Source organism: Neodiprion fabricii, chromosome 1, assembly GCF_021155785.1.
Source record: "Neodiprion fabricii isolate iyNeoFabr1 chromosome 1, iyNeoFabr1.1, whole genome shotgun sequence".
NCBI classification, from domain to species: domain Eukaryota; kingdom Metazoa; phylum Arthropoda; class Insecta; order Hymenoptera; family Diprionidae; genus Neodiprion; species Neodiprion fabricii.
The window spans coordinates 8851023-8877692 of record NC_060239.1 but is presented as its reverse complement, the minus strand read 5'-3'; the positions used below and the strand labels follow the sequence as shown (position 1 = coordinate 8877692).

The 26670-nt window shown below is 37.8% G+C and overlaps 1 protein-coding gene across 9 annotated transcripts in view; it reads right to left on the bottom strand.

Annotated features, from left to right (window-relative positions):
• LOC124187553 (collagen alpha chain CG42342) overlaps nt 1-26670 on the bottom strand; it is a 168600-nt gene that overhangs the window by 23587 nt on the left and 118343 nt on the right. For 2 of the 9 annotated variants that reach the window (XM_046579725.1, XM_046579708.1), the window contains 10 exons: nt 11000-11079; nt 10490-10525; nt 10070-10105; nt 9559-9594; nt 7652-7687; nt 7493-7564; nt 5544-5630; nt 4212-4265; nt 2609-2788; nt 712-817 (listed from right to left, as the gene is read on the bottom strand). In XM_046579725.1, the coding sequence (XP_046435681.1) occupies nt 712-817; nt 2609-2788; nt 4212-4265; nt 5544-5630; nt 7493-7564; nt 7652-7687; nt 9559-9594; nt 10070-10105; nt 10490-10525; nt 11000-11079 (723 nt within the window). The remainder of the gene's footprint in view (nt 1-711; nt 818-2608; nt 2789-4211; nt 4266-5543; nt 5631-7492; nt 7565-7651; nt 7688-9558; nt 9595-10069; nt 10106-10489; nt 10526-10999; nt 11080-26670) is intronic. The other 7 variants (XM_046579716.1, XM_046579722.1, XM_046579718.1 and 4 more) reach the window with 7 other exon arrangements.

Genomic DNA, 26670 nt, shown 5'->3' with positions numbered 1-26670 from the left:
ACGATCATCATTTTTCTTTTTATTCGGTTAATGAATTTTTTGCCTCTTCGTTGTGTCGTGGTAAAATTGAACAAAAAAAAAAAAAAAATAAATAAAATCAATCACAGTGAGATCGACTTACTGGCTAATCTTTGCTAGCGAGTGAAAAATATTTAATTAAGTCTTATCGAAAAAACTTCATTGATCCGAATGAATTTATCAAATTTATGAAATTATAAAATTTTGAGTAGTTTCAGATTGAGCATCTTGGAGATATTTGACAAAAAGGAAGTTGTTACTAGAGAAAAAAAAAATAAATAAAATGAAAAAAAAAATCGCTTCTTAAAAATCTGGTAACTTGGAAAAGAAAAAAACCTACAAGTTTTACAATAGATCGTAAAACAAGACACAATTACTGCAAGTATTTTGCGTCAACTATGAAAGAAAGAAAAAAAATAAAAAAAAATATTGCCGAAAAGTGTTGAAATTATCACTCAAAGAAAAAGTAAAAACAATTTCGTACGCGACAGGAATTAAATTTATCCGACCGACAATTCGTACGTGCAGAAAATGTTCACAGAGAAAGCTTTTACTTTATAACTATGACGGTGAAATTCGTGTATTAATCGGTGATAAAATTGACCCTGCTTGTTTCTCGGTCTTTATACCCAAACCGAAAACAACCGCGTCTATTTCGTTACAGCGTGATGAAAAGGCGGAAAATTTACTCACCGGGAGGTCCGGGAGGGCCAGGTGGACCCTCGATGATGCCCGTTGGGAACTCATCGCCGTTTAGCTTCGTCGTTAATCCCCGATCGCCCTTGTCGCCTCTGTCGCCCTGCGAACGAGAATTGGGAAGTAATGAAAGGTTAGCTAACCGGGTATCGAGAGGCCCGTGAGAATGAATTTTAATTGGAACCGTAATTAGATTTTCCTCTTTCCGCTTCGATTTTCATTCCCTTTCATTTTATTCTTTGTCGGCTTTCCGATCCAAGAAAATAAGGAGAACAGAAGCGCAGAGAGATTGGACAACGGGTGCGACGCAGTGTCGAATTTTCAAGATCGTGAATATCTGTATTATAAAATATAGAAAAGTCAAAATTTAGAAACGTAAAGCATGTGTAAATAAACAAAGTACAGAATCGTCGGAGTACTGATGTTTCGCTAGGTTTTGATTTTTTCTCACAATTGTACGTTTTGTATTTCTATACTTTGGTATTTCTAGATTTTGACCATTCTATAGTTAGACCATCTACATTTGAAAATTCTATCAAACAGATTCTCGCGTTTTTGGAAATTCTGTATTATAATCCCTCTATTTTACGATATTTTTACATCCATTGTTACCCCCATTAAAAATATTAATTTGTAAATTACCAGAAAATTCTAATAAAATTGATTTCTTCCACGGTCACGGTTTAAATAGTGTTGAAACTGCAAAAAAATGTGGCGCAAGTAATCATTCACTCCGATCACAGTCATGAATACTGGAATTTCAGTTTATTTAAATATTGAGTCCGTTATTTGAATCACCTAATTTTCTCAGTCAAACAAAATATTGGCATGAATTCATTGTTTCATCAGCATCAAACTATCGTAATATTCACAAGAAAAATTACTACGTGCGACCGTAGTGAAAAAGATTATCGACGCGTACGAAATTTTCTAGTTACAGTTACAAAATGAATTATTTTTATTTCGTACCTAGTGCAATGTTTTTTCGGTTACGGTAAGGAAATGAAAATAATGAAGGACCTTAGAGTAACCACAATTAGAAATTTCTCCCAGTGTAGGACTTGGGAGCGAGATTATTTCAGCTCTTACATGTAATAACGGTAAAAATTTATGAGCCTTGAATTAGTGAGCGTGTTTGGCCATTAGCAGCGAATCCCCGGGCGCAGTTCTGCATAATAATACTATATACTGCATCAACAATGAGAGAGAGAGAGAGAGAGAGAGAGATAAGTAGAGAGAAAAAGTGAGAGGATGAACAAAGTGGAGTGGATGAGGCCAAATGAGGAGTAAAAAAGAGGCAGCTGAGCTGACCGGCACTTGGTTAATTCTCCCCAGGCTTCTCAAGAAGAGGCGAGTGCTTTTCTAAATAAAGAATTTTTAAACCAATCTTCTTACTCTAATTGCTTAGTCGGTCGGGGAGGCGGAACATTCATGAAAAAAAACTTTCCCACGAAATAGCGGACGATTTCTTCCAATCGAAATAATGGTGATCGGCAGCGTCTAAACTAAATTGAATCTAAGAATATCACTAGAAATTATATATTCCTCTGTCGAGTTGTAATTATTTTATGCAATACGTAAATTTTTTTTTTTCTAATTCCAAAGCGATCTGTACGACTAGTTTCACTTATTTTTTGACTCTTCTTTGATTTGGTTACAATTAACGAAGCTTGTTATTTATTAGAAAATTAAGTGTCACCTTATTAGCGTCTTGAGGGAGTAAAATTTCATTTACTTGTTTAAAGTGTTGAAATCACTGACTTTAAAAAGAAAAATCTTTCCCAACGATTTCTGTTTTCAATTGAAAACTTCTTTATTCACACGATGCGAAGGCTTCTTTTGAGACTTGAAATTACGTCAAGGATACAAGATCGTATGGTTTTTAGGAACTCACCTTTGGTCCGGAAACTCCTGGTGGGCCTGTGGGACCGATGGGACCTATGGGTCCTTGCGCGCCCTTTTCACCCGGAGGACCAACTTCGCCCGGTACTCCTTGCCGTCCATCGTGTCCTGGAACTCCTTCCGATCCCGGAGGACCCGGAGGTCCTGGTGGTCCTGGTTCACCCGGCTCACCCTGTTCGTCATTAATTTGTCAGCGTTTTACCCTCGAGTGATAATCGGGGACTCAAGATCTTGTATTTTTCGCAAAATGTGATATCGCGAACCGTTATTTCCGAGTTAAAATTGATTACGCGTCCCGATTTTAAGCGCCAAGATCATGGATCCCCTTTTTGTCATCTGGTTAGAATGATATTCGCTGATCTTTGCATAGAGACAGAGAGAGAGAGAGAGAACATTTGTTAGATATATAGAAATTGAGAATGTTTTTAGATTCTAAGGTCAAAATTAATGATCGGAATTTACCGCTCATCGTATACTCGTATTTGTAAATTACTTATTGTAAAGTGGTGTAAGAATTGGTGAATTTAGAATGCCGAGAGAGTTAGGAGTCGATAAAATATCACAGCGTAAAGAAGTTGGACGTGTTTTGTACGTTTGTTAAAGCTGTTATTTCAAAGTTATATCACACATGTATTACATACGTATTTATTACACGTCCTATCAACGAACAAGTATGTATCTCAAACTTGAATAATACGTGTACACAAGTTTGATGGAGTATCCGTGAGAATAAAGTACGTTTCGAATGGAATTGAACAAACGTAAGCTGTATGTAGCAGAGAGAAGGGAAATTAAAGGAGATCGTAAAACACACCTGTTTATCATCGTAACCAGAAACCGAGAATTTTTCTATTCTACTCCCGCATGCGGATATAAAACTAGTTATTTTACGTTAGCTATGTTTCATTTCCAGAGAAAAATATAAATAATCATGTAAATTAGTAATGAAAATAAAAAGAAGAAAACTAAAATAAACAAAAAAAATAAACAAAAATTTTGTTTTTACATAGAGTTTCAAATATTTTACCGTTCCATTAATTAAGTTCAGAATTCCAGAGCAGCATATATTACGACATATTCATGCGCAGTCATTCTTTAAAGCGTACACATATCGTATAAAAAGAGGTACGCGGATAAGTTCAAACATTTATCATGCGGGAAATGGAATTGGGAGAAAGAATTGTGTCCGTAAAATAGAGGGGGAATAAAAAAACATAGAAGAGTGTTATTACACACGTGACATGTACGGAGAATGGGATAGAAAAAAGGATCGAACGGTCTTTGCCCTTTCAGCATCAACCTTCCCGTTTGCAGTAGATGGACGAACATTCTTCGGAATAGCATTCGGAACATTTGTCGGCTGCCGTTTTGAATATTTATTGCCAAAGTAGGTACAAGCTATAGACGAGATAGTTTCAAGATTGAAGAAGATACGTAGTTGAACTTTTTTATTTATTTTTATTTTTTTCGACGAAAAGGAATCTCTCTCAGTTTCAGGTTCAATCAACGATTTTAGTTTGCTGTTTGTAAATTCGGCAGTGAGAAATCTTGGTAAATTACGACGTGACTGAAGGGGCAAAGCAAGTGTGACTTACTTTCAGCTGAATGACGGTCTCCGCCGAGATATTAATCCCTCGATCTTGAAGTCCCTAGAAGTAGGTGAACTACAAGTAATAACCAAATAACCAAATCGGGATGTGGGATTAAACGAGAATGTACAATAATGGGTAACGGGATAATTGTTTGCAGGGATTGCTTATTAATCAACGGGGAAATAACAGGGGTGTAGTAAATCATTGGTAGATCCAACTCCGGCATGCCCAGAATTATGTATGTAATATATATACATATATATAATATACGTATACCTAGAGACTGTAAAACTCGTAATAAAAACCATTACCAACTGAAATGCAATCGAGATAAAATAAATTGTAAGAATTAAATGAGCGAAAATGTCGCGCTGGGAATTTTTAACTTTGCCTCGATTTTTCGTTAGTCTTTATATTTCGGTCTCGTCAAGGAGGATCCGGCGTTAAATGGCAGCGTGACATTTTCGCGATCGTTTTATGTACACAGAGAGGGTATAAAACATATTAGGACGATACAGGAGAACATTTACACGAAGGTGGCAGAGCACTACACCGAAAGCACCGAACAACGCAACGTAATGACTTGTGATGGATGAGTATTACCGAGAAAAAAAATTTGTGGATAAATTGTATTAACACAAGAACCAGAAGAAGAGGAACAATGCGGGAAACTTGGTCGTTGTTGTTATTATTATATTACAATAACAAAATTTCGGTCAAAGTGGGTCTGAATTAAAAATATTTGGGACATGACTGTATTTTTGTGCGTAGAGGGGTTTTTGACCCTCAGGAACTCAAATTTCGAGTCATGTTTCTACTACTCATCGACGGCATCTGGAAAATTTTTGTGAATTATTTTCGTTTTTCTTAATTTGTTAATCCGACTCCGTTTCCTACACGTGATATGTAGAATTTTTTGCTCTCTACGGATGGTCAGGTGAATTTTCGTCTGTCGATGGAATTTTTTTTTAAGAAAACCGCAAAAAACATCAAATTTTGCTGTTTTCTCGAAACGCCGTCTATGCAGCTTAAAAATGATTTCAAACTCGAGTTCCTGAGGGTCGAAAACCCCTCCGCACACAAAAATGCAGCCATATATCCCGAACATTTTTAATTCGTACCTGTTTCGACTGGACCATAGAAAAAATAGTACGAGATATAAGATATATTCAGAAATAAAGGACAGAGATTTTCCTCCCTCCTTTTTCTTTTTTTGGTTGTTTCAACAGAGAACGAAAAGTAGATACACTATCGATACGTCTATAATGCATGTCAAATTTTAGAATGAAAATGTAGGTTTGTCTAGTTGCAGGGGTTTGATGGCCCGGGGGTTACCTTCAGGGCGACGATTTCTGCATAGCCAAGAGTTCCTCCGCGTAGCGTCGTCACCGATCTCTTTAACCCCAATCCCTGTGCATTCACCCGTAGGCAGGAAGAGTATTTATTTTCTTATTTCTTTCACACGTCATCGATCAATAACAACTTAGTTGCTGCTCTAATTTCACGATACTCTCGTGATTGCCACAGAATTTAAAAATTCGTACGGTAACGCAATTCTCCGTGATTTAAATAATTCTACTAAAAGTTTTTGCTGAATAACTCGAAAATCTGGTTTTTTATTAGAAAATTTTCGCCATATATTTTTCCGATCGCAATCTCTGATAAAAATACTTTTCGTAATCTTAACTTTGATGAAATTTTCATTACAGAATATTTCTCTCAGACCTTAGGGAAATTTTATAAAAAAATTCTAAAAACCGAAAATTTTTTCACCGAGAGCAGTTATCGCGGGTATTGTTTTAGCGATGTATAAAAATTTGCTTTCGATATGAAAAATAAAAGTAAATCTCCCTACAGGATTGTTATTAGTTTACTGACACGCTTTGATCAAAATTCGTTCGAGCAGCGGAAAATTTTCGGGATAGAATAATCGCGGTGAAATTATTCTCCGCACAATTTTTACCATCAGTTTATGCAAAAAATTTGTAAAATTACGAGAAACGAAATCTTTCTAGAGAAGAACGAGACAAAAATTAGCAGGAAAAAAAAGTTCTCAGAATACTGTCGACAAAGAAGGTTCAACATATTTGAAACGTCGAGGATCGCCCAGGATGACGTTGGAAAAAATTCGCCAAACTGTGTATTATTCGAACACCGAGTTAGAAAACTACGAATTTCATTGAAGCGACGAAGATTCGGATAAAAAGTGATAAAAGCTCGATCCGAGTGAGTGGGAAAATGTTTTGCGAAAAACAAATTTCACCAGAAAAGCAGCGAAAAATATGAAAAAACGAAAAAGGTGGTTGTAATAACGCCTTTTTTACAACTTCGTATTCGGAATGAACGACAAACGAGTCTTTGGTTACACGTGTTACGGATGGATCGGGTGTGAAAATCGCGCGGAGGAATATTTTCTGAAAATAATGAAAACCGAGTTTATCGGACGAAGCCTGAAGCTGGTTACATACGTATCGAATACTCTTTGAATAACAAGTAGAATCTATACTCGCGTCGCGTGTCTCGGCGTATAAAGTCTCCTAACTATATACAAGAGGCCACGTATAATACCGCTGCGAATATGATCGTACATCCGATATTATTACCTTTCCATGCGTATGCATACGCGAGTGTACATCCTTCTATTCGAGTTTCAGAATGTATCGGGGTACAGTCCGGTGAAAAATGTGCGGGATCGGAAAAGTTGCGATAGAAGTAAAGCTAAAAGTGAAGAGAAAAGAAAAAAGAAAAAAGAAAAAAAAAACAAACAACCAAGCTGAAGTTAACATTGAATTCAATTTTGTAAAACGAATTGTTTTTCTACGCGCGGGGAAAAGAAATTGAAAACCAGAGATTTGGTGTTAAAAAAAAATTCACCAGACGACGCGACAGGTCGTAAGGTTATAAAAAAATTGATAATTCTTAATTGAAATCGACGATTGATTCCCGATTAATTTATCCCGCGTTAAAAAGATATCGTTCCAGGCCTCGAATCCAGTTCGAACTCTCTTTGTTATCCTCTCGCTTTGTTTCGTCACTATTTTGCCGAGACTGTACACTCGATACATCCTTAAGTGGTAATATCGCGTATGGCAAACTGCGACAGAGGAGAGCGAAATACGCGAGGTAGACATACATAAATGGATATGACAACGCCCTCCGAGAAATAGGGACAACTTCATTTCCGTCGTTATTATTCGTCTGGCTGGAATCAGGTTTTCGAGTTTTCATCTAGAGCGCGGATTGTGGAGAGAACAAGGAGGGGTTGGCTCGGGGTTGATAGATACCTTTACAGCCGAGAAGACGTCGAAGCCAGGATTGCCAAGGTCTCCCTTCTGCCCCTTGTCACCAGGTCTGCCCTGAAACCGGATCGCAACGTCTCTTAATGAAATTTATTCGCAAACAAGGAGAAATACGTTATCCATTTAAATCCACGACTGTCTTACCGGATCTCCTTTCGGCCCATCCAGTCCAATGGGACCCTGTAAGAACGACATCCGGTTACTAGAAATTGGCCGCAGGGTACCGGAAGAACATGGTAAAGCTTCGGCAAGCGATTTAGAAGAGGTGAAAAAATCGACTGAGTGTAAGAACAGTGATTGTTTTTCGGCAAATATCCGGTCGAATCGTGCGGCAAACCAAAGCAGCCAATTTACCAACACACCGAGAGAAATTTTTAGTTCCGGTTACCGCTCAGTCCTTGACTATTTTCATTTTTTACCACAATCGAAAAATATAGTTCGAGGTTGAAAATGAAAATCAGTTTTCTAGCTGTAACCAGAAAGTCTAGTATCCGTTGCTATTCTTTTTCATTACGATCACTGTTACTAGATTTTCTTGCAACTGTTGCGAAAATTTAATGCTTGTGCAACAATAAATTGACGTTAAAGCCTTATTTAATTAAAAAAGTCACCGCACGGTTTAACCGATAATTTCCCTTTTTTCTTACTCTAAATGCGTATAGAAGTAGAATAACTAATATAAGAAAAGAAATGGAAACAACAACTGAAGAAACAAAGAAATTATAGGTACAAAAAAGAGTAGCAATATGATTCCCCCCGAAAAAAAGATCAAGATGCTTCCAAATACATTTCAAATAATCGTGTTAAAATTCTACGAAAATATGTAAGTTACGAGTCACCCCACAATTACAGTTTCATATATTCGCAGCTTGCACGTTCACAGGTTAATTGTTTATACGTAGCGGTAAAAATGTCACTGTATAAATATATTCTACTGTTTATGGTTAATATCTCAAACAAACAATATACGGAAAACAACACAAATCGTTCGCTGTTAGTTTTGGCAATGCAAGACACTTCCACCGAAGAAAAAGTAGCTTCGTCAAGATCTTCTAGCAGCATCCAGACCCAGATTACTTACATTATAATTCCTGTAAACTGAAATTGAATCTTTGTATTCAGGCAATCAATTTCAAATCATTCTTCCACTTCTGACAATAAGTGTTTTACTGCGCGAAGGAAAACGTTAAGAATGTTAGAAAATATTCAAAAGAAAATAAACTTTCAAATATTTTATGACCAAAGTTGTTTCCTTTTTTGCGAAAAATTTCACCATTATATCAGTCTGCCAGATAAATCTTTCGGCGAAGTTGAGACTGTACAGATTTCAGAGAACGTATTACGAGTATTATGTACGTAACTTCTGAATGTCGACGAAAGTTTCAACGTTAGATGCACTTAAGGATTATAATAATATTACCTGAGTCAATATGAAAAATTGAGAAAGCACAGACTTCGTCACGTTGTAATTATATTTTGGACGAGAGAATTTTTCAATTTTAGTTTAAAAATTTCAGATCTGAATAATGCGATCAAGCCTCGTCAAACTAATTTTTGCGAATATTTTTGGAAGTCGAGTTAAAAAATTTACTTTTAGTTGTTTCTTTTTCTTTCTTTTCTTCTTTTTTCATTCCGTACGTAAATATCGTCAAATTATGATAATCATGGAAAGAAAAGGAGATCCGAAAATCCCGAACCTGTCTTGGTATGATGGTATAAAATTTTTTCTCACAACGTGTATTTTGAAAGAAAAAAAAATGATATTTAAACTAAATTCCAACGTGATTGAACATGTCTTACGATCTCTATTATTCAAACAAAGATAACTGATGCCGATTCCCATAAACGACGATACCAAGATTAGTAACAGGGAAGATTCTCTATTATTGTTATCAGTAGGTTAAACTAAAGAGACCGGAAACGACAGTAGGAACTACGCTTCGCAAAACTAGGGAGGAAGAGAAGTGGAATGAGGAGGGGTAAAAATACGATTGCGATGACGAAACGAATGTAAAGGATAAGTACATAAAGGAATTAACCAATAAACGAACCGGAAAACCGGGAAAACCGGCGCGCCCGCTCAGACCCTGGAACAAACCAAGGCAAGGAACCGTCACTTCACACGTGAATTAAAGAGGAACGCATTTTCATCTCATCAATTTGTGCCAACTTACCTTGGACCGGAAGTTTTTTATTTATTTATGTATTTTTTCTTTTTTTTCAATATTTTATCAATTTATCGCAAGAGGTAGAGGATTGTTTTTTTTTGTATTTTTTTTTCCGTAGAAAAGAGATCGCAAATTTTGATTTATAAAAATAAAAAGATCCGCCCTCCACCAGATATATTAGAATTTCATGCGATTGCGATACGATTAAATATAGATTATTACGTTAAATGTGTAATGACAATGTAGGCAATAAATGTGATAGCTGCACACTATAAAACTCGTGTAATTACTGTAGCTGATACTAAAAACTGATTAGTCGGGCGCTTGCTTTCAAACTGTCGGGTGTAATTTACCCGTAAAAATTTTAAACGACTATTCGAGGATAGTTTCTTACCGTATCGCCACGGTTTCCTTTGTCGCCTTTGCTCCCCTGAAATTCCACCATTATTAATATCACAGGGTCGAATCAACTTGTAAAAAGTTTCTCCTCAATTAATAACCGTGCCCTTGCACTGCCAAATGTTGATTTTCAAACCGTACTTCTATATTTGGAAGCAAATTTCTGTTGCTTTTTATACTTTTTCAATTTTAATTCTCTTCTTTGTATCCCATTTCACAGATTTAGTTCGTGTAATTGAACGGAAGTGATATATTGCGTGATTAAAACTGTGGTGTTCGATGCGTGAGATTGAGGACAAGAAAATAGAGTTGAAAAAAAAAAGTAACTAAATAAATAAAAATAATGGTATACGAAAAATGTATGACTGGAAAAACAATGATAAAAATGAATGAAAATTAAAGAAAAATAATATACCGGAAAACCATTCTTGCCCGGCGGTCCTGTCACTCCCTGTAAGAACGGGGGATCAATTAAAAACAGTCATCGTTAAATGAGGCTTAAGATTTAATTAAAATTACGTCATTCACGAAATGCAAAACGACAAAAAAATAAAATAAAATAAAAAAAAATAAATTTAACAAGCAAACAATAAAATGTATGGATATAAAGCTTGAGAGGTATAAAAATGACTCGTAAATAAAGAAAACTTACTAACTCTTCAGTGAAATAATTCATCATTTTAAAACGTCCGTTCTCTGATATAATTATAGAATTTTATTGTGACTCCGAGAAATTGGTGAAATTAAATATTAACTTATTTATTCACGCCGACGCGGAATCTGACGGTATTATGATTGTTCTCAATGAAAAAAGAATATTTAATATCTTCTACCAGTTGATAACTAATTCTTAAAATGTTAAATTCTACGGGTACGGACGTATTCTAATCTAAATCTAAAGTGAATTGAGTAAGAAATGACTTACCGGCGCACCTGCATCCCCCGAGTCACCTTTCTTTCCCTTTTTCCCTCGCTTACCCGGAGGTCCCGGAGGACCTGGCGGACCTGGAATAACAAAATGAAATCGTGCGTTAATTTTTGTAAGCTGCGGCAATCGCGGTTAAAATCGGTAATGTGTTAATAAAGATCTTCGTTGTTTGATAAACAAGAATAAACAAACGTACAGAGTGATTATAATACAATCCGTCGAATGATGTTTCAACGTTTTTTTAATATTCTTGGTTAGAGAAATAAAGGGAGTCAGAATTTTATGGGGGTGTTGTAACGAAATATACATAGAGAAAGGATTTGTTTGCTTCACAGAACACGGTGAAAGAAATTTTTTTCATTTAAATATATGACGCATGATTTGAATGAAAAATTGATGAGAGCAAGAATTTTGTCTTATTTAGTGAAATCACATTTATTTGAGTCTACAAAACATTTTTGTCGTCATACTTGATTGGCATGTCCGGTAAATTAAAGAAATTCTGTTTGCGTATGTATTTGAAAAAAATGAGAATAATAAGCCCAGACTCGAACGAATATTTTGTACGTAAAAATTTTCCATACTCTCCTTGGCACTTCCGGTAAGTAACCGAAGCTACTAAAAACGAAAGTTGGTATCGGGAGTTTCAAGGAAGAAGGTATCGAACTATTTCTCGTTCTTTATTGAATCTGAAAAGTTTCCCCTTTGAACAACTTCTTTCCATACGTAACCGTAACATATCGCCAAGAGACATTCGTAAGAATTTCACGTCGTTGCATATATTACAAAAGTTGAAATTACCCCAAATGGACGTTATATTCCTGTTTCTATCCGAGATGCATAATTAATTTAAAGATGCAGATTCCAACCTCTCAAGATTTTCATCTCAATGATCTGTAAAATTCTAATTTCCGTAAATTTCCATATTGTACTCGGCACATGTACGTTGTACATATTTGCAAACGTGGCTAATTTTCATTGACGTTAATCAGGGACGGGGGGAAAAATAATTTCGTCCAGGGAGATAAGATTAGCCTTGATGAGTCCTTCTCGCGTGAAGAGAGACTCGGAAAATAAGGGGGAGGCGGGGGGGAATTATTCCGAGGTCGTGAATATAGCTAACGTGGAAGTTACTCGTAATTCCTCTAATCAGCGGCCTCGCAATCAACGGTTTCACTGCAGACTCGTCCTTCCGATCCTTCTGCAGCAGTTGCAATTTTCGCAACGTGTACAAGCCGGAAGACTCGCGATTTTAACGAGGCACGCAAACAAAGGTCGAACATTTGAGTTCTTACTTATCCAACGGAAGTGACACGGGTAGGTACAAGAAATGCATCAGACTCGAGAAAATTGCAATCCTCGAATTGCGCGACCCAGTTTTCCGGGCTCAAACGGAAGTCTGTTAATCACCGGAAAGAAAAAAAAAATAATAATAATCATAAAAAAAAAAAAAACATTACCGAGTGTATCGGCTGCTCCGAGTCCCGCTTAGCGACCTGTCGCGCCGAGTGATAATTTCGGAATGATCCCTCGCGCCGAGCGCTCCGATTTTCAGTTTGATCGCTTCGATTTCCGGTGGCGCCCTCTGCGCGCGGAACAGATTTTTCGCGCGTTTAGCAAATTTCGGTAGCGTGCGTACGGAGTCTTGTTCTTCCGACACATCCATCAAGGCAACCCCGAACTTTGAATGCGAGTACTCGAGTGACGCAGGCATCTTTGCGTTCTGTCTTTCAGACCAGCCCGTTGCACGTTGCGTTCACTCCTCGTACCGTGCCTTGGGTTTCAGTCACCCCTCGGAGCACTACCCTTGCTGTTTTGGGGGTACAAGCCTTTGATTTTCCGGCTTGCCTGGATTTATAATTGACTCGTTGAATATAACAGTTGCGTCCCACGGCCTGGGTCACGATACGGTCGACGACAAAAACAATAAAAAATTAAATACTAGAAAGGAAATTTGTCCCCTGGGTGAAGAAGAATTGAAAAAGACGGGCAGGATTTATCGCTTAGAGCAGCACGGCGGTGGCAGCTGACTTCCGGTTTCGCCCCGTCGAACCGGAAGTACCGTTTCTTTTCTACGAGCCGATATATCTCATACGTTCGGCCGCATATTAGCGTTTTTTTTTTCTTTCTTTTTTTTTTTTTTTCAACAATTTTACGAGAGTTTGATAACTTTTCCTCGAATACAACGAACCCCTTAAGAGCTGCACACGCCTTTTCATCCGTGACTTATTTTTTTTTTTCTTTTTTGTTCCCGTGACCCCGTCTGGCATCCCTGTTAATACCACTTAGGTTGAAAAGCCAGCATGGAAGAATCCTCCCCCAAAATGTAATAGCTTTGGTAATTTATCGCTCTAAAGAAAACGATACGACAGAAGAATATTATACCGCGCCCATATTTGTCGAGCCGAAACTTTCATACATAGGGATAATATTTACCTCGTGGGAAAAAATTTATTACCTTATTTTATAACGCTGCTTGGTTCTAAAATTTTCGGTTTACTCGGAAGCGAATTAATGCATGCATAATATATACATAACCCAAATTCTAGCAGTATATTTTTATTATTTATTAGTTTTTAGAAATTTCATCGAATAACGTACCGGTAAAACTAAATTATTCTTTTCTAGTAACTAAGACTTAACGTTAATTCATATTGAATTCAAATTATACGTTATTAATCTACTTAAAATAAAGCAAACCGAATGTTTCGATCAATGCGTTTTAATTAATATATCATAAAAAAAATGGTAACTCGTTAAACATTTATCGGATAGATGGAATTTTCACTCAAGAAAAAATATATTTCGATCTCTTTATACCTTCTTTTTTACATTAAAATTACTTCTTAGGGCAAACGGCGTGAAACTACTCGAAAGAAAAACGAAGCTTCAATCATTCGAACGTCTCTTCGGAAGCTTTGGTGTACTTTTTAATTCCGCATCGAATTTCGTGAACGAAGAATAAATTCACGTATCACCGTTCAAAAATTTCTCACAATTGTGGTTTTATTACGTCCGTTTCTTTAACGGTATAAAAACCGTCTTATTTCAGCGGATTTTCCATAATATAAAATTGGCGATAGGTGGCAGAGATATTCACGAATAGAGAATTCGGATCAACAGGCAAAACTGATTAATTCATTCTCGGTGCGATTGAGTTGGCGGGTAGCTGCGTTTAATTGAGTTTTCTACCGCCTATGTGTATAACGGAGGGTGAAAAAAGTGCAGTGCGTCCGAGCCTTAAATCGGATAGATGTAATTCAATCGGTTTTCAAATTGCGGAATTGAATCGGTGTCGAAATCGATTATCGCCACGAGAGCAAAAGAGGGAAAGAGAGAGAGAGAGAGAGAGAGGGAGAGAGAGATCCGCGTGAGTTCTCCGAGAGGGATGAAAGAGCAAAACACCCCTGAATAAATTAAATCTTGGCTCGTTTTCACCGCGCCACGGCACATTTACCTGTTACCCTGCACCTTCTCGCCTCACTGATTCGCTTCATGACTTCGTTATTCCGCGGATACGTGCGGAGTTTCGTTACGCGTGTTCACGGAATACGATGAAATTCATAATCAAAACCGCTGACGGAACGAAACGAATTGAGCACGTTGAGGAGATTCGCTGGACAAAAATCGATACTTTTTACAACTCTGTGTCACCGAGTAGATTTTATCGATTTACTGTAATCGTGAGCTAGGAAGATCTCTTTAACCATTTGAGTCACAGTGGTTTGTCTGTCGATATTTTTACCACCTATTTTATATCAATTTTTTGTATGTTTAGAGAATTTGTCAAACATACTTCTTTCAATACTCGAGAGTAATTATTGCGATGTAATGTAAATTGTTGTTGTTAGAAACAAATTGATTGAAGAAAATCGTGAAAACTGAAGGAATAATTCATTTCCGAGAAAGTTACCTCTGTACTCGTATGTACATGTTTTACATAAATTATAAGATTTTGGGATAGCTGATCACGAATCTGAAGTCAAATTTCGAAAATTCAATAAGGCGAATTCAATCAGCGAACTCAAAAGTCACCGCATAGAGTTTTGTTTGACCGGGTTTGATTGAATTTGAAGTTTTCATCCGTTCTAATGGATCCATGATTTTGCATATTTGAAATTTGATTTCAGATTCGTAATCAGCCACCCCATAAACCACAGAATACTATGTTGTTATAGAAGTTGGCTCAGCACAATAATGTGTGACAAAGAGTTAAAAATTCAAAAGCAAACAATATTAGAGTCATAAACGAAAGCTGAGATATCGATGATATTTCTTTCAAACGCTTGAAATGATTGGTTAGGAACTTTATTGGATTCGTGCGACATCACTCTGCGATGTCTCGTTTTATTCAGAAGACCATTTGTTCAAAGAATCGCAGTATGGAATTGATTACAGAAAAAAAGAAGATCTGTTTCAGTCAATTTATTAAAAATAGTCTTTTCAATAAACCGAGGCATCCCAGAGTGAAATCGAACAAAATCAATAGATTTTAAACGATACCAAAGGGATTTGAAACGAACCATCGATATCTAAAATTTTCCTGACAATCGACACTCTGTGTATTTTTCGTTCACTTGTTCATGTATTTTTGTCATTGAAAGCTCGATTTTTCTCTTAAATCCATAAAAGGGCTTGCCATTGAAAACGTGATTGATTATCAAGAGACGATCTCCAACGATTGAGTTGGAAAGATGGGAGACATCATTTCGACCACGTAAGAAAAGGTGTTCGAGAAGCTTTGAAAGAATTTCTTTCAACAATCAAGCCGTCAACGCCTTGTTAACAAATAAACTTATCTTCAATGCGAACGGAACGAGATTCGTATCGCTTCTCGTATTCTAAAATTATTATTATTATTATGCCATAAGTTCTCTTATCCGACTTCAGGATCCTTTTACGTTTAACTAGAAATTGTCACGTGACCCGGATGCGTATTCTCAGTTATCCTTCAGAATTTCCCGTGGAAATTTTCGTCGAAAAACGCGTATAAATCCGAAAGGAAAAAGACGAAACGTTGCAGGGAGGTTTTGCGATTCTAGGGATCCTCTCTCGTGTCCGATTATCGGTGATTTCGTGAGTATAAGAGACAAAATATCGGGCGTCCCATTTCCGAAGTAGCAAAGCTCGACGAGCCTCTCGGGGTGTTTTATGTATAGGGATTGAAATGGTATTCCGTAAGTCTTGTCATTTACCGACAACGGAGACTCGTTTGTCTGTCTGGAACGAAAAGAAGCAGCCGTCTCTCTTTCTTTCTCTCGAGAGAAGAATGGAAAAATACAATGGGGAGGATAAGAAACGGCGAAAGATTTCCAGGTGTAATAAATGACGAGCAATGAATGGTCATATGTCGAGGTCATGGAAGCAGGGCTGGTCCTCCTTCTATAATGCGTTGCATGTATGTATATGGTGCATTCCATGCCAACTGAACCTGGACCTGACCCTTGACCTCTTTGACTTGGCTCGCGCGATTTTTCGTACGATTGTTTCGACTCTCCAAGGCGCTCTGTGTATTTTTTTCGGAAATGTTTCCAATAGATTTGAAGTGTACACATCTTTTAAAAACGCACATATTGATCGACACGATTTAATCAAATTATCTAAAATAATTCTGAAAAATCATGTGTCAGGTATGAAATTTTTTTAGCTTTCGCTCAAAATCGGCCGGCATTCTCTTATTTTTTTTTTTGCGCTTTTGTCGTAAGAAACATCAAAAAAAATTGTATATAAATTAACTGATAATTGGAAGAACAGAATAAAAATTCGTGGACGGAATCGGAGAGGTCAGACCCAGATCGAATTTGTATGGAATGACTCATATATTTTCGTATAATTTACGCAACCGCAGGATTGATAAAAGACCTAAGAGCTTATCTGGACTTGAAATCGTTGCGAAATTCTTCGTCTCCTCTCTTCGCAGAATACAACGCGCTTTAAATACGAGCTTTATCGCCTGGTCACATGTCACCAGCGCACAACCATCAGGTTTATTATACCTACGTATAATTTGACAACTGCTTACTCATCCAGAGATAAAAAACTCACGTTCGTATCCATCGTTGACGAATCGATAGCGCATGATAAAAATTTCGTTATACACAATCGAAAGGTGAAATAATTGTACGATCTCCAAATAGTAACGGATACTAGACTTCCCGGTAACAGCTAGAAAGCTAATTTTCATTTTCTACCTAGAACTATATTCTTCGATTGTGGTAAAAAATGAAAATAGTCACGGACTGAGCGGTAACCGGAACTAAAAATTTCTCTCAGTGTAAATCGTTGTTGAAAGGCGGTACGTATTTTCTCATTTCGTCTATAATAGGAGTTATCAAATAATAATATCCGTCTCGTGGAAATACAGATGCAACAAGTGTCAAGCTCGAGGTGAAGTTAAGTCTAGCGAATAAGAAAAAGGTGTCGATGCATACCTGCTGTAAATTTCTCGGTGAAGATCTATGCGCGAGCTTTGCACAGGTTGTGCGATGTTGAGGATTTAGATTAAACTGTTAACCGAGTGCCTGGAGCGCTAAACTCAAGTTGAAATTTGAGCTCGGAATACCGACTTCAGCTGAGGATATACATTATAAGATCTCTTTGATGTCCACCGAGACTTAATTGCCTTGATTCGGGACGCGTTTAAGGATGGCACGTGGCCTGTTGGAGCTTAACTTCAACCTTCGGTCTCGTTTCAGGCCGGCTGAGTCGTTAAGAGGCTGTTTTGCCCGATAGCAGAGGAGCATAATAGCCCGTTTGTAGCTCATGCTGCATATTCCGTTGCTATGATATTTATTCGAGCCAGACGCAAACTATGTCATCCGTTAAAGTTGTTCCTCCTTCGCGCGGTTCGAAAGGATTTATATCAGGCATCCGGATATGATGTACTAAAATGTTATATTTCAACTGTATCACGAATAATTTTAGCAGCTACATCGCACTAGAAAATAACAATTATTCACAATTTTCTTTCTTATTTGCCACGTAGATTCGTTAGGAGTCTTTCGTGTTGATACTTTGGTCGTTAAATAAAATTATTTAACGAGAATATAAAAAAATAGATATTAAAGCCAAAATTAACTCCACAGCAATTTTTTGGACATCATTTTTAAGAAACATGATATGTAAATAGTTTGACATTGATTCTAGAAAGAAGTTTGGACAATCAAGGTTGTACAAAGCTACGAAGTTTGAAGAATTTGGAATTAAAATTCACTGTTTTGCAATTTTATACTAAAAAGTTTGAAAAAGCAAGCTTCGAATACACGAGTATATAATGATTAACTTTATTACGATTTATCGAATTACCAAAAATCTCAAAGTTGCAAAATGACGATTTTTCTTAAAAACTTATAAAATCAATCCGCATAAGAAGTTCGAAGCATCGTGACGGGCTTGTTTTCGAAAAACGTCCGAATTAGTGAATCGTTATCAACGCCGGTAGAATTTCGAGATAAACAAACATGGAAAAGTTTTTCGCCTGCGCCAAACTATCGATTGCGGTATATTTCGATACGTTTGGTAATCGGGTTGAAGGGAAAGGAGAGAGGATTGAAAATGGTATAAATCGTTGAATAACACCTACCGATCGTGAGAATTGGTTATCTCTAGTGGTATGTATTTACTCTCCGTCTGGACCGCTGCATCAGACACCCGTGGAGTGTCAAAGAGGGTTTCAGAGTAAATCCAGCGCCTTGCAGAAGGGCGACGAGAAGGACATTAGTGGCTCCGGCTTCTCGACGAGTGGCGTGCCTTCGCTTGTGTGTGTATTACAAGCACGCATTATGCACGCTTCGTTAAAAAGGGACTCCGAATACCGTCGAGTTAAATTGTGACTACTTATTAGTTTTACCCTGCACTCGTTCTTTCTCATGGGAAACAGAATTGAAAGGGTGAAACTCTCTGATTTTGACGCTGATGTAGATGCTAACGATAATGCTAATCGTCCGATATAATGGAATTATCTGGTGCCACGCGTAAAATTATTAAAATAATTGCCATCGAGAACGAGCCTGAACACTTGTCCAAACAAATTGAATTTAAATTTAAGAGAGAATTGTGAAAACAGGTTAAAAGTCAATTTTAATAAAAATATCGACGCTTTTCAGTAGACAAGAAAGGCCGATTCTCATTACAGATTCCCTTACCGACGATTACCGACATTTACCGACACTTAGTTGTTTTCAAAACCAGCCCTCTTTTTTTATCTACTCTTTTCCCTTGTAGGTAGGTATTCAAGTTGCCGGAATATTTACAGTTTCAGGGGGGCGATTTTTATAGTTTAAGTTACAGGGACTTTTTACCACCCTCAAGGAGTTTCAGGGGTGAACTCTGAACTTTCATCGTCCTTCACGCATCGGTGGGTATCACTACTGGAGCAAAGAACGGCTGGCCGCACGGAGAGGAGTGGAAAAGGAGGAAATAAACGAAGCAACGTGTTACGGGCCATCTTAATTTCTTACCAAAACTTTTCCACTAAGGTAACCGCGCCGAGGGGCGGAGGGGAGAAACTTTTATATTGCTAGTGAAGTATACCGTTCGATAAAGTATATGCGGTGAAAAGAAAAATAAAAGTGAAAAACAGAGAATAGAGAGAGAGAGAGAGAGAGAGAGAGAGTGAGAAAGAGTGGCAAGGAAAAGGAGGAAAAGTGAAAACACCCTGCGCGACATCTGAAATTGATTTCTTCAATATTATCAACCTCAATTTAATTAGAGATCAATAAATTTGAGTGATTAGCATTATTTAAGATTAATTAAAACTTGATCAAGGTTATTCACGAGTCAAATCTCGCGTAAACTCAACGAAGCTTACGTCAAGTCACAATTAACAGTAATTTCAAGTCAACTCGAGTCACCCGAAGTCAAATAAATCGCATTGAAAATTCCAGTCAAGTAATTATTCGCAATTATTTCAACTCACAGATATTATACGAATTGAAATTGTTTCAAGCGATTTAAAGTAATGGAAATATTATGCTCAGTCGCGTGAATTGTTTCTTGCAAAGTCAAGGCATGGGTCAATTCAAGCTCGTTGTACTCGTGACTTCCAAGTTACGTGAATCCAAGAACTTCTCAAGCCGCTTGGACCAACTTTAAGTACCTACATGTTTAGCGTGTAACCGTGATCGAGTAATCTAAAACCTTGCAATCAACACGTAAAATATATAATGCATTCCCGCAAGTTCTAAATTCTTTTTCGTTTCTTCTTTGCTTTGTTAGTCCAATTAAAAGCAGTCTTGTTTTTCTTCTTGAAAATATCGGGTAACGGTTCAGCGTTCCGTGAGATCAGTTTCAAGCCCTTCGGGGCGTATCCAGAGACGGAAATAAGGAACACAGAGGCACGTAGCTTGAGGCGAAGTCCTTTTCTGGTAGAATTCACCGCGTTCCGGTGCAAAGAGATGCGAATACAACAAGTGCGTTGCGGAGTTTCGCGGTGGCGGCGGCTTTGAAGTGGCTGTTTCAACGGGAACAAGATCGGGAAGGAAGTGGCGAGATCGGGGATACCGGCTCCCCTTTATTCTCTGGATTAAAAAATTCGCAACCGCGAACCGCGTTCGCTTCGCGAGCAATGAATGTTTAATGTATCGTGATAATCGTGGTCCGAAGAAAACTCGAAAGATCCTTGATACTTTTGTCCCTTCTCTCTCACCCACTTCTCTTTACCTGACTTACCGAATCAATTTCGTCCTTTTCGCGGGTTTTCTTCCTTCCCTCCCACGATTTTATCCACCTATCAGACGACTGCCTGATATCCTCAAAAAAGTGATTGTTAATCATCGATCGAAGGGTGTATCGGTCCGGCGAAAAAACTGATGGAACTAATCCCAAGGAAATGAGACGAGAGGAATTCGCGGCTTATTCTTGTTCAGTCGTAAAACTGCACTGCCGTGAATAGTGGAAATGATATCCAGAACGCTCTGGAAACCGTTTCGCGTGATGCAAGACGCGGCGAGATCTTAAGGAGAGCCGGTTCACTCGAAGCATCTGTTTTTCGTTTTATTCTTTCCATCCTCTTTTATCACCAGGATTTTGTTACGCACGGCTGCGAGTTCTGTGACTCGAATTCCGTAAGTACGTAAAACGCGAAAAAATAAGAGAATTAAGAGTAAGAAACGCGTGCAGGCGCAACACTTTATCATCAGTGTGAATGAAAATCCGCTTGATCGTAAGAGGATCGTGGATTAAAAATGGTCGTCTTAATTGGAGATAAAAAGAGTCGCGAATAATCCAATTAGGCAAATGTTCAAGATTTAAAACAGACGGCGCTGTAGGATATTCGGCGTTAGAAACTCGGCTCTACTTTGCTTGCCTTCCGACACTTGTGACTTGATAGAAAATATGCTCTCTGTTAAGAAGGTTGGATAGCAAAAAAACCATACTTTTTACTTACTTCACATTACGAGATGGCCGAGCATCGAGCATTTGAAGAATTATTATTTTCGTAATCCAGGTAAGATCTCTTTAAAATGCAAAGACAGAAAAGACGTGAGATTTGAAGAAAAGCTATGGTACTTAAATCACTTAAAAATTGTTAAAAATCTAGTAGATTACTTCTACTTCACTCTAAGATATCTCATTTTATCCAGAAGCCTAGAAAATAATTTTTTTATTTTTTTAGTCATCGATTCGATATTACCATTACAATATTGAAGATGCCAATATGACAAGAAAAACTGTTGTACTAAATTGTCAGAAAACAATATTCCGACTATAAAAACTGCTAAGGTAAAGTGAAATCGAGCAAATCCACTAAATTTGTCGTAAATTTGAAGCAATTTCAAACGCAGCATCGACATCCAAGCTTTTTTTCATAATTCCATTTTTTATATTTTCTTATTTTAAAACAGGTTAAAATAGCTCTACGATCATAATAATTTGATAAAAATAGACCCTGCAAGACTGAGAAGCAAATAAAACGTATCGATTTCCGGGCTTCCGCCTGAGTTTGGATTTTAAATCATCCCTGGGCGAGCAGCAGAGCTGCACTTCGGGCGCCGGGGGTGTCGTAATAAACAGAGGTAGGTAAGTAAAGTAACGAAGTCCAAACTCCAAAGTGCATAAGCCCGCGGCATCTTCCAGCAGCAGCAGATCCCAACAGCGTGAGTAGGTTCTGGTGTTGTATGTGTGTGTGTGTGTGTGTGTGTGTGTGTGTGAGAGATGCACACCAGCCACGCAACACATACGCACGCATACAGAAACAGGTAAGTAACCGTTTCGTTTCGTTCCGTTGGTCTATGCTCCATCCTTAATTATTACGAATGGCCAGGGTTCCGTGTGCTGATTAAACTCCCGTGTCGTAAATCTCACTTTCCAGTAGTAGCTGCCGGGGCTGCTCTTTCCTTCGTTACCACTTTTAACACACCACTTTTTTCCGCTCCGTTCTCCCCCTCATTTTATCCTCGTTTTCACCCCCGAATCCGCCCCTCACCTTTTATATAGAAAATAGGAAGAATTCAAGCTTCCCTTCGCACGATCGGATCGAATGTAATTCTCCGACGTCGAAGTTACGGCGAGACGCGAATCTGCATTGGATAAGATTCGGAAATCATCTTTTACCCCCTATTTTTTATCCCTAGCCTTGCGGGATATGAAGAAAAGGCCTTTTCGACTCTGAGAGGCTAAAATCACTTATTGCGAACTTTTCTGATTTTAGATACGATTTTGCTATGATTCGTTGATGGGTTTAATGACAAGATTTCGTCTCATTTTGCGACATCGAATTTTTTTTATCTCACGTATAAAGATTTTGTGAATATTCGGTGATCGAAACGGATTTCTGAAGAATAATCAAAATATTTCATCCTATTCGAAAGGATGTCCACTTAATTTGAAGTTACAAAATTTCACAAAATCTCACCTTCTTCAAATTCTCAAATATTTCAAAAGATTTGATACGACTTGATGATGTTTCAAGAAATTTGAAGCTTCTTTAAATATGCTTGAAGAATTTGTGAAGAAGACATAAAATTTCGAATGACTTGTAAAGTGTGAATGATTTTAAAAAAATGCTGCCGAATAGTGCACACTAAATTTCAACGGTAATCGACTGCTTTGCGGTTCGGACTAAACAGAGTAATGCGTCATTATTACAATTCTAAAATTGTCGAGTTTCGATGTCGCGATAATTGAAGATAAATAGTCGCCTAATGATCACGCGGTGTGTTGACATTGAATCCAAACAAGAAAAAGAATAACGAGAAACGGGAAGCGAGCTGTCGATAACTAAATAAAGATAATTAAACCTCCGGCAAATCTAATTCCACAACAAATTTTACCCGTTTAGATTTTTCCGCCCTCGATTTGATAATCGGTAACCGATGATCGTTAGGCAGGGTTTTGCGTCGATTGCCACGGGCATTATACATCCTGTAACTGTAAATTGGAAATGTCGACGTACAACAGAATGCGTATCCACTCTCGTACGTAATTGACGGTCAATTCGTGATTCGTATCGCGCGGATCATCCCGGTCTCGTATAAATTATCATTCGATGAATAGAAGCGAGGTCGAGTTATGCAAGGCAGACGAAGCGGAAACACAAAGCGACGTATGCCACTGACTGACGGTCGATGCAGCAAAACGTGCAAAGACTAATAACGATCATTGGCCTAGGATTAATTGTGAGCTCGAAATTTCCGCGGACTCTCTGATAAATTCGTCAGCTTCCTCGATCAAAGGTTCTTGGGAGCAAAAATTTACGAACCATAGGATAAAAATCTGAGTAGCAAATTATTTTTCATCAAACTACGGAGATACATTTTTTTTCTCTTTTTAATCCATTGAACTTTTCTACATTCCAAGGAAAGAATGCGAGTTGATTTACGGTTTTCGATTTCCTAATGTCACGGGCTAACGAAGCCGTTTTATAAGATCCATTTTACTCTCCGAGTATAATAATAAAACCGTATTAAACGATACGTCAAAGAGGCCAAGGTATAAATTGCTCACTTCGGATGATAAGTGTACGAAATTAAATCGACTCGAGGAAATTGCTGGCACGATATTAACACTTCATCTTGTGTCTCGCAGCCAACGTCAATAGAGGGAATATCCTTGCAGGCGAAAATGTAAGATTCGTACGGTTTAATACATCTTCGGGGGAAAAAAAAAGTTGCCAACTGTTTCGACGTCGATTCGTGCCGAGAAACTTAATTTCCGCATCCGGAAAAGCTTGGAGAAAATCCCAGACAATTAATCGTTCTTCGGATGAAAAGATGCGAAAAAATGTTCTTTGAAGTCTCGAAAAGTTTTTAACGACATTTTTATTTCCACACCCTGTAACTAAAAATCGCCGTAGTGTAAAAACGAGAAATTTTCGATCGTGAGTCAGGGTAAATTATGAAGTCTGAAGAGTGAATGATCACCCTGCTGAAAATAATCGGAAAACTTTTTACCCCTGCATTACGTCTGTATTCAAATAAGATGTCTACGAGTAATTACCTTGAATTCCATTTCAACGAACTGAGATTAAAACGGATGAACATCCAAGGATGAAAATTCGAATGATAAAACTTGGCTGCTGCACTCTTCGAATTCCGGCGTGAAAACTAATCGATGATTATCCATAAATCCATTCTTCCATTCAACCGAACAAATCTAAGGAATCAGAACGTTTTAGCGCTGCGTTATGCGTTTTTTTTTTTTTTTTTTATTGCGCTGGAAACTGAAGTGCTTAATACTGTTAATTTCTCTATAAGATTTTTTTCTAACTCCAAAAATATTCGTACGATTAATTATAACGATATCCATTTTTCTCAAATTTCCAGCAATTGTATGTACGTAAAAAACCAAAATTGTTTCTCATCGTCACGGTGACAAATCCTGCAGCTCGGTGACGATAATCTTGAAAATACTTGGCAAAATTTTTACAAGGCATTCGCAAGGAAGATCAACATTCATCAGTACAGTATGGGAGAAAAGGAGAGTCGGTGAAATAAGGACTAAAAGAAAATAAGACGGATCTCCTCGTCCTTTGCCAGAGATCATTACTCATCGGTTACTGGATACTCAAAGTGGTCCAGTGATCGCGTCGAGTCGACGGTTTTTACTTTTTTATTTTCTATTCTTCTTCTTCTTCTACTTCCTCTTTCTCTCTCTCACTCGGACCTTTTCTCTTCCGATAGCAGAAGTTCCTTCACGGCAACATCTGATTGAGTTACAGTGAAACGCGGCGTGATTAATGGTCGTCGATGTGGCTTTGCCGAAGGGGCGAAGCCGCGGCCCGTGTCGTTTCTGGTGCATCAATGCCGATCCCGGTCTCGTTACTTATTACCGTCATTCCTCCTCTATCAAACAGCCCGAAACCAAGCCGGGTTCTCTTATTAATGAACGATCACCCTCGTCCGGCGAAACAAGAACTGGGGAATCGGTTCACGGATTATGGATACAATTTTACATCGCGCTGTTGGATCCTCGATCGTCTCATCGAACGGAATTAGACCGAATTTAACGACCCTCTCTAATCTCACCAAGTTCTTCTTTTCTCTTCTCTTCCTTGTCTTTTTACACTTTCGTTTGGCCGACGTATCGAATATATTAACCGCCAGACGATTTGTTGAAGCGGTATCGTTCAATCGTTGGCCATTTATCCAAAGGCGGATCTTAATTAACTCCTCTCTAATTGAGCGATCATGAGATTCGGAGCAACGACTAATCTTGCCTTTCATACTCGGATTAGAAACCTCGTGCATTTTAATTCTTCTTTCCGTCATCTTATTCGAGGAAATTTCAGCCGGAACTTATATTAATAGTCTTAGCATGTAAAAATTTCGTCGAAATTCCGATTATTTTCAGGGTTTCTGGTTTTCCATTTTTCTATTTGCCTTTTTCAGAAATCATGCAGATTTTTCCTGAAAATGTTTCTCAGGAATTTTTTCGTGCATCAAATTTTCGCATTAAAGAAGAAGAAAAACAAATACGAGTGTCAACGGTATCGAAAAACTAGGTGAAGTGGTGCGCTGAGTGAAATTTTTAGTTCCGGTTACCACTCAGTCCTTAACGATTTTCATTTTCTACCACGATTGAAAAATATACTTCTAGGTAGAAAATGAAAATTAGATTTGTAGTTGTTGCCAGAAATTCTAGTATCTGTTACTATTCTTTCTCCTTACGATCATTGTTATTATATTTTCTCGCAACTGTTGCGAAAATTAAATGCTTGTGCAACAATAAATTGATGTCAAAGCCTTATTTAACTAAAAAAGTAGAGTGAACCTCACAAACTGATTTTGCGTTGCATTTACCAAAAAAGGATCGACAATAGCGCGAAATGGTTACGCGTACCTCGTTTTTCGTAATTTTAACCATATTCAAACAGTTTTTTTAACGATACGCGTTTTAATGAATTTTTTTAGTCATTATAACAAATGAAACTTTTCTCATTGTGATCCAGGAAACAATTCACACCTCGGGATCGTATGAGTTTCACCTGATTTTTATGCGAATACGTACAATATGCGTGTATGTAGCATGTGAAGATATATTTGTGAGTTTTGAGTGAGCAGCCGATGAAATATCGGGGTCACAAGGGTAGCTATACGGTAGTTACGAGAATATTTGCACCGAAGGTAGGTAGTCGATTTTCTAGTCTAGAGGGATGCGAGAATCCAGCTGACAAGTATTCCATGGGTACAAGATTTTTCGTAAATATTTGACCTAGGCGTGTGTATTTT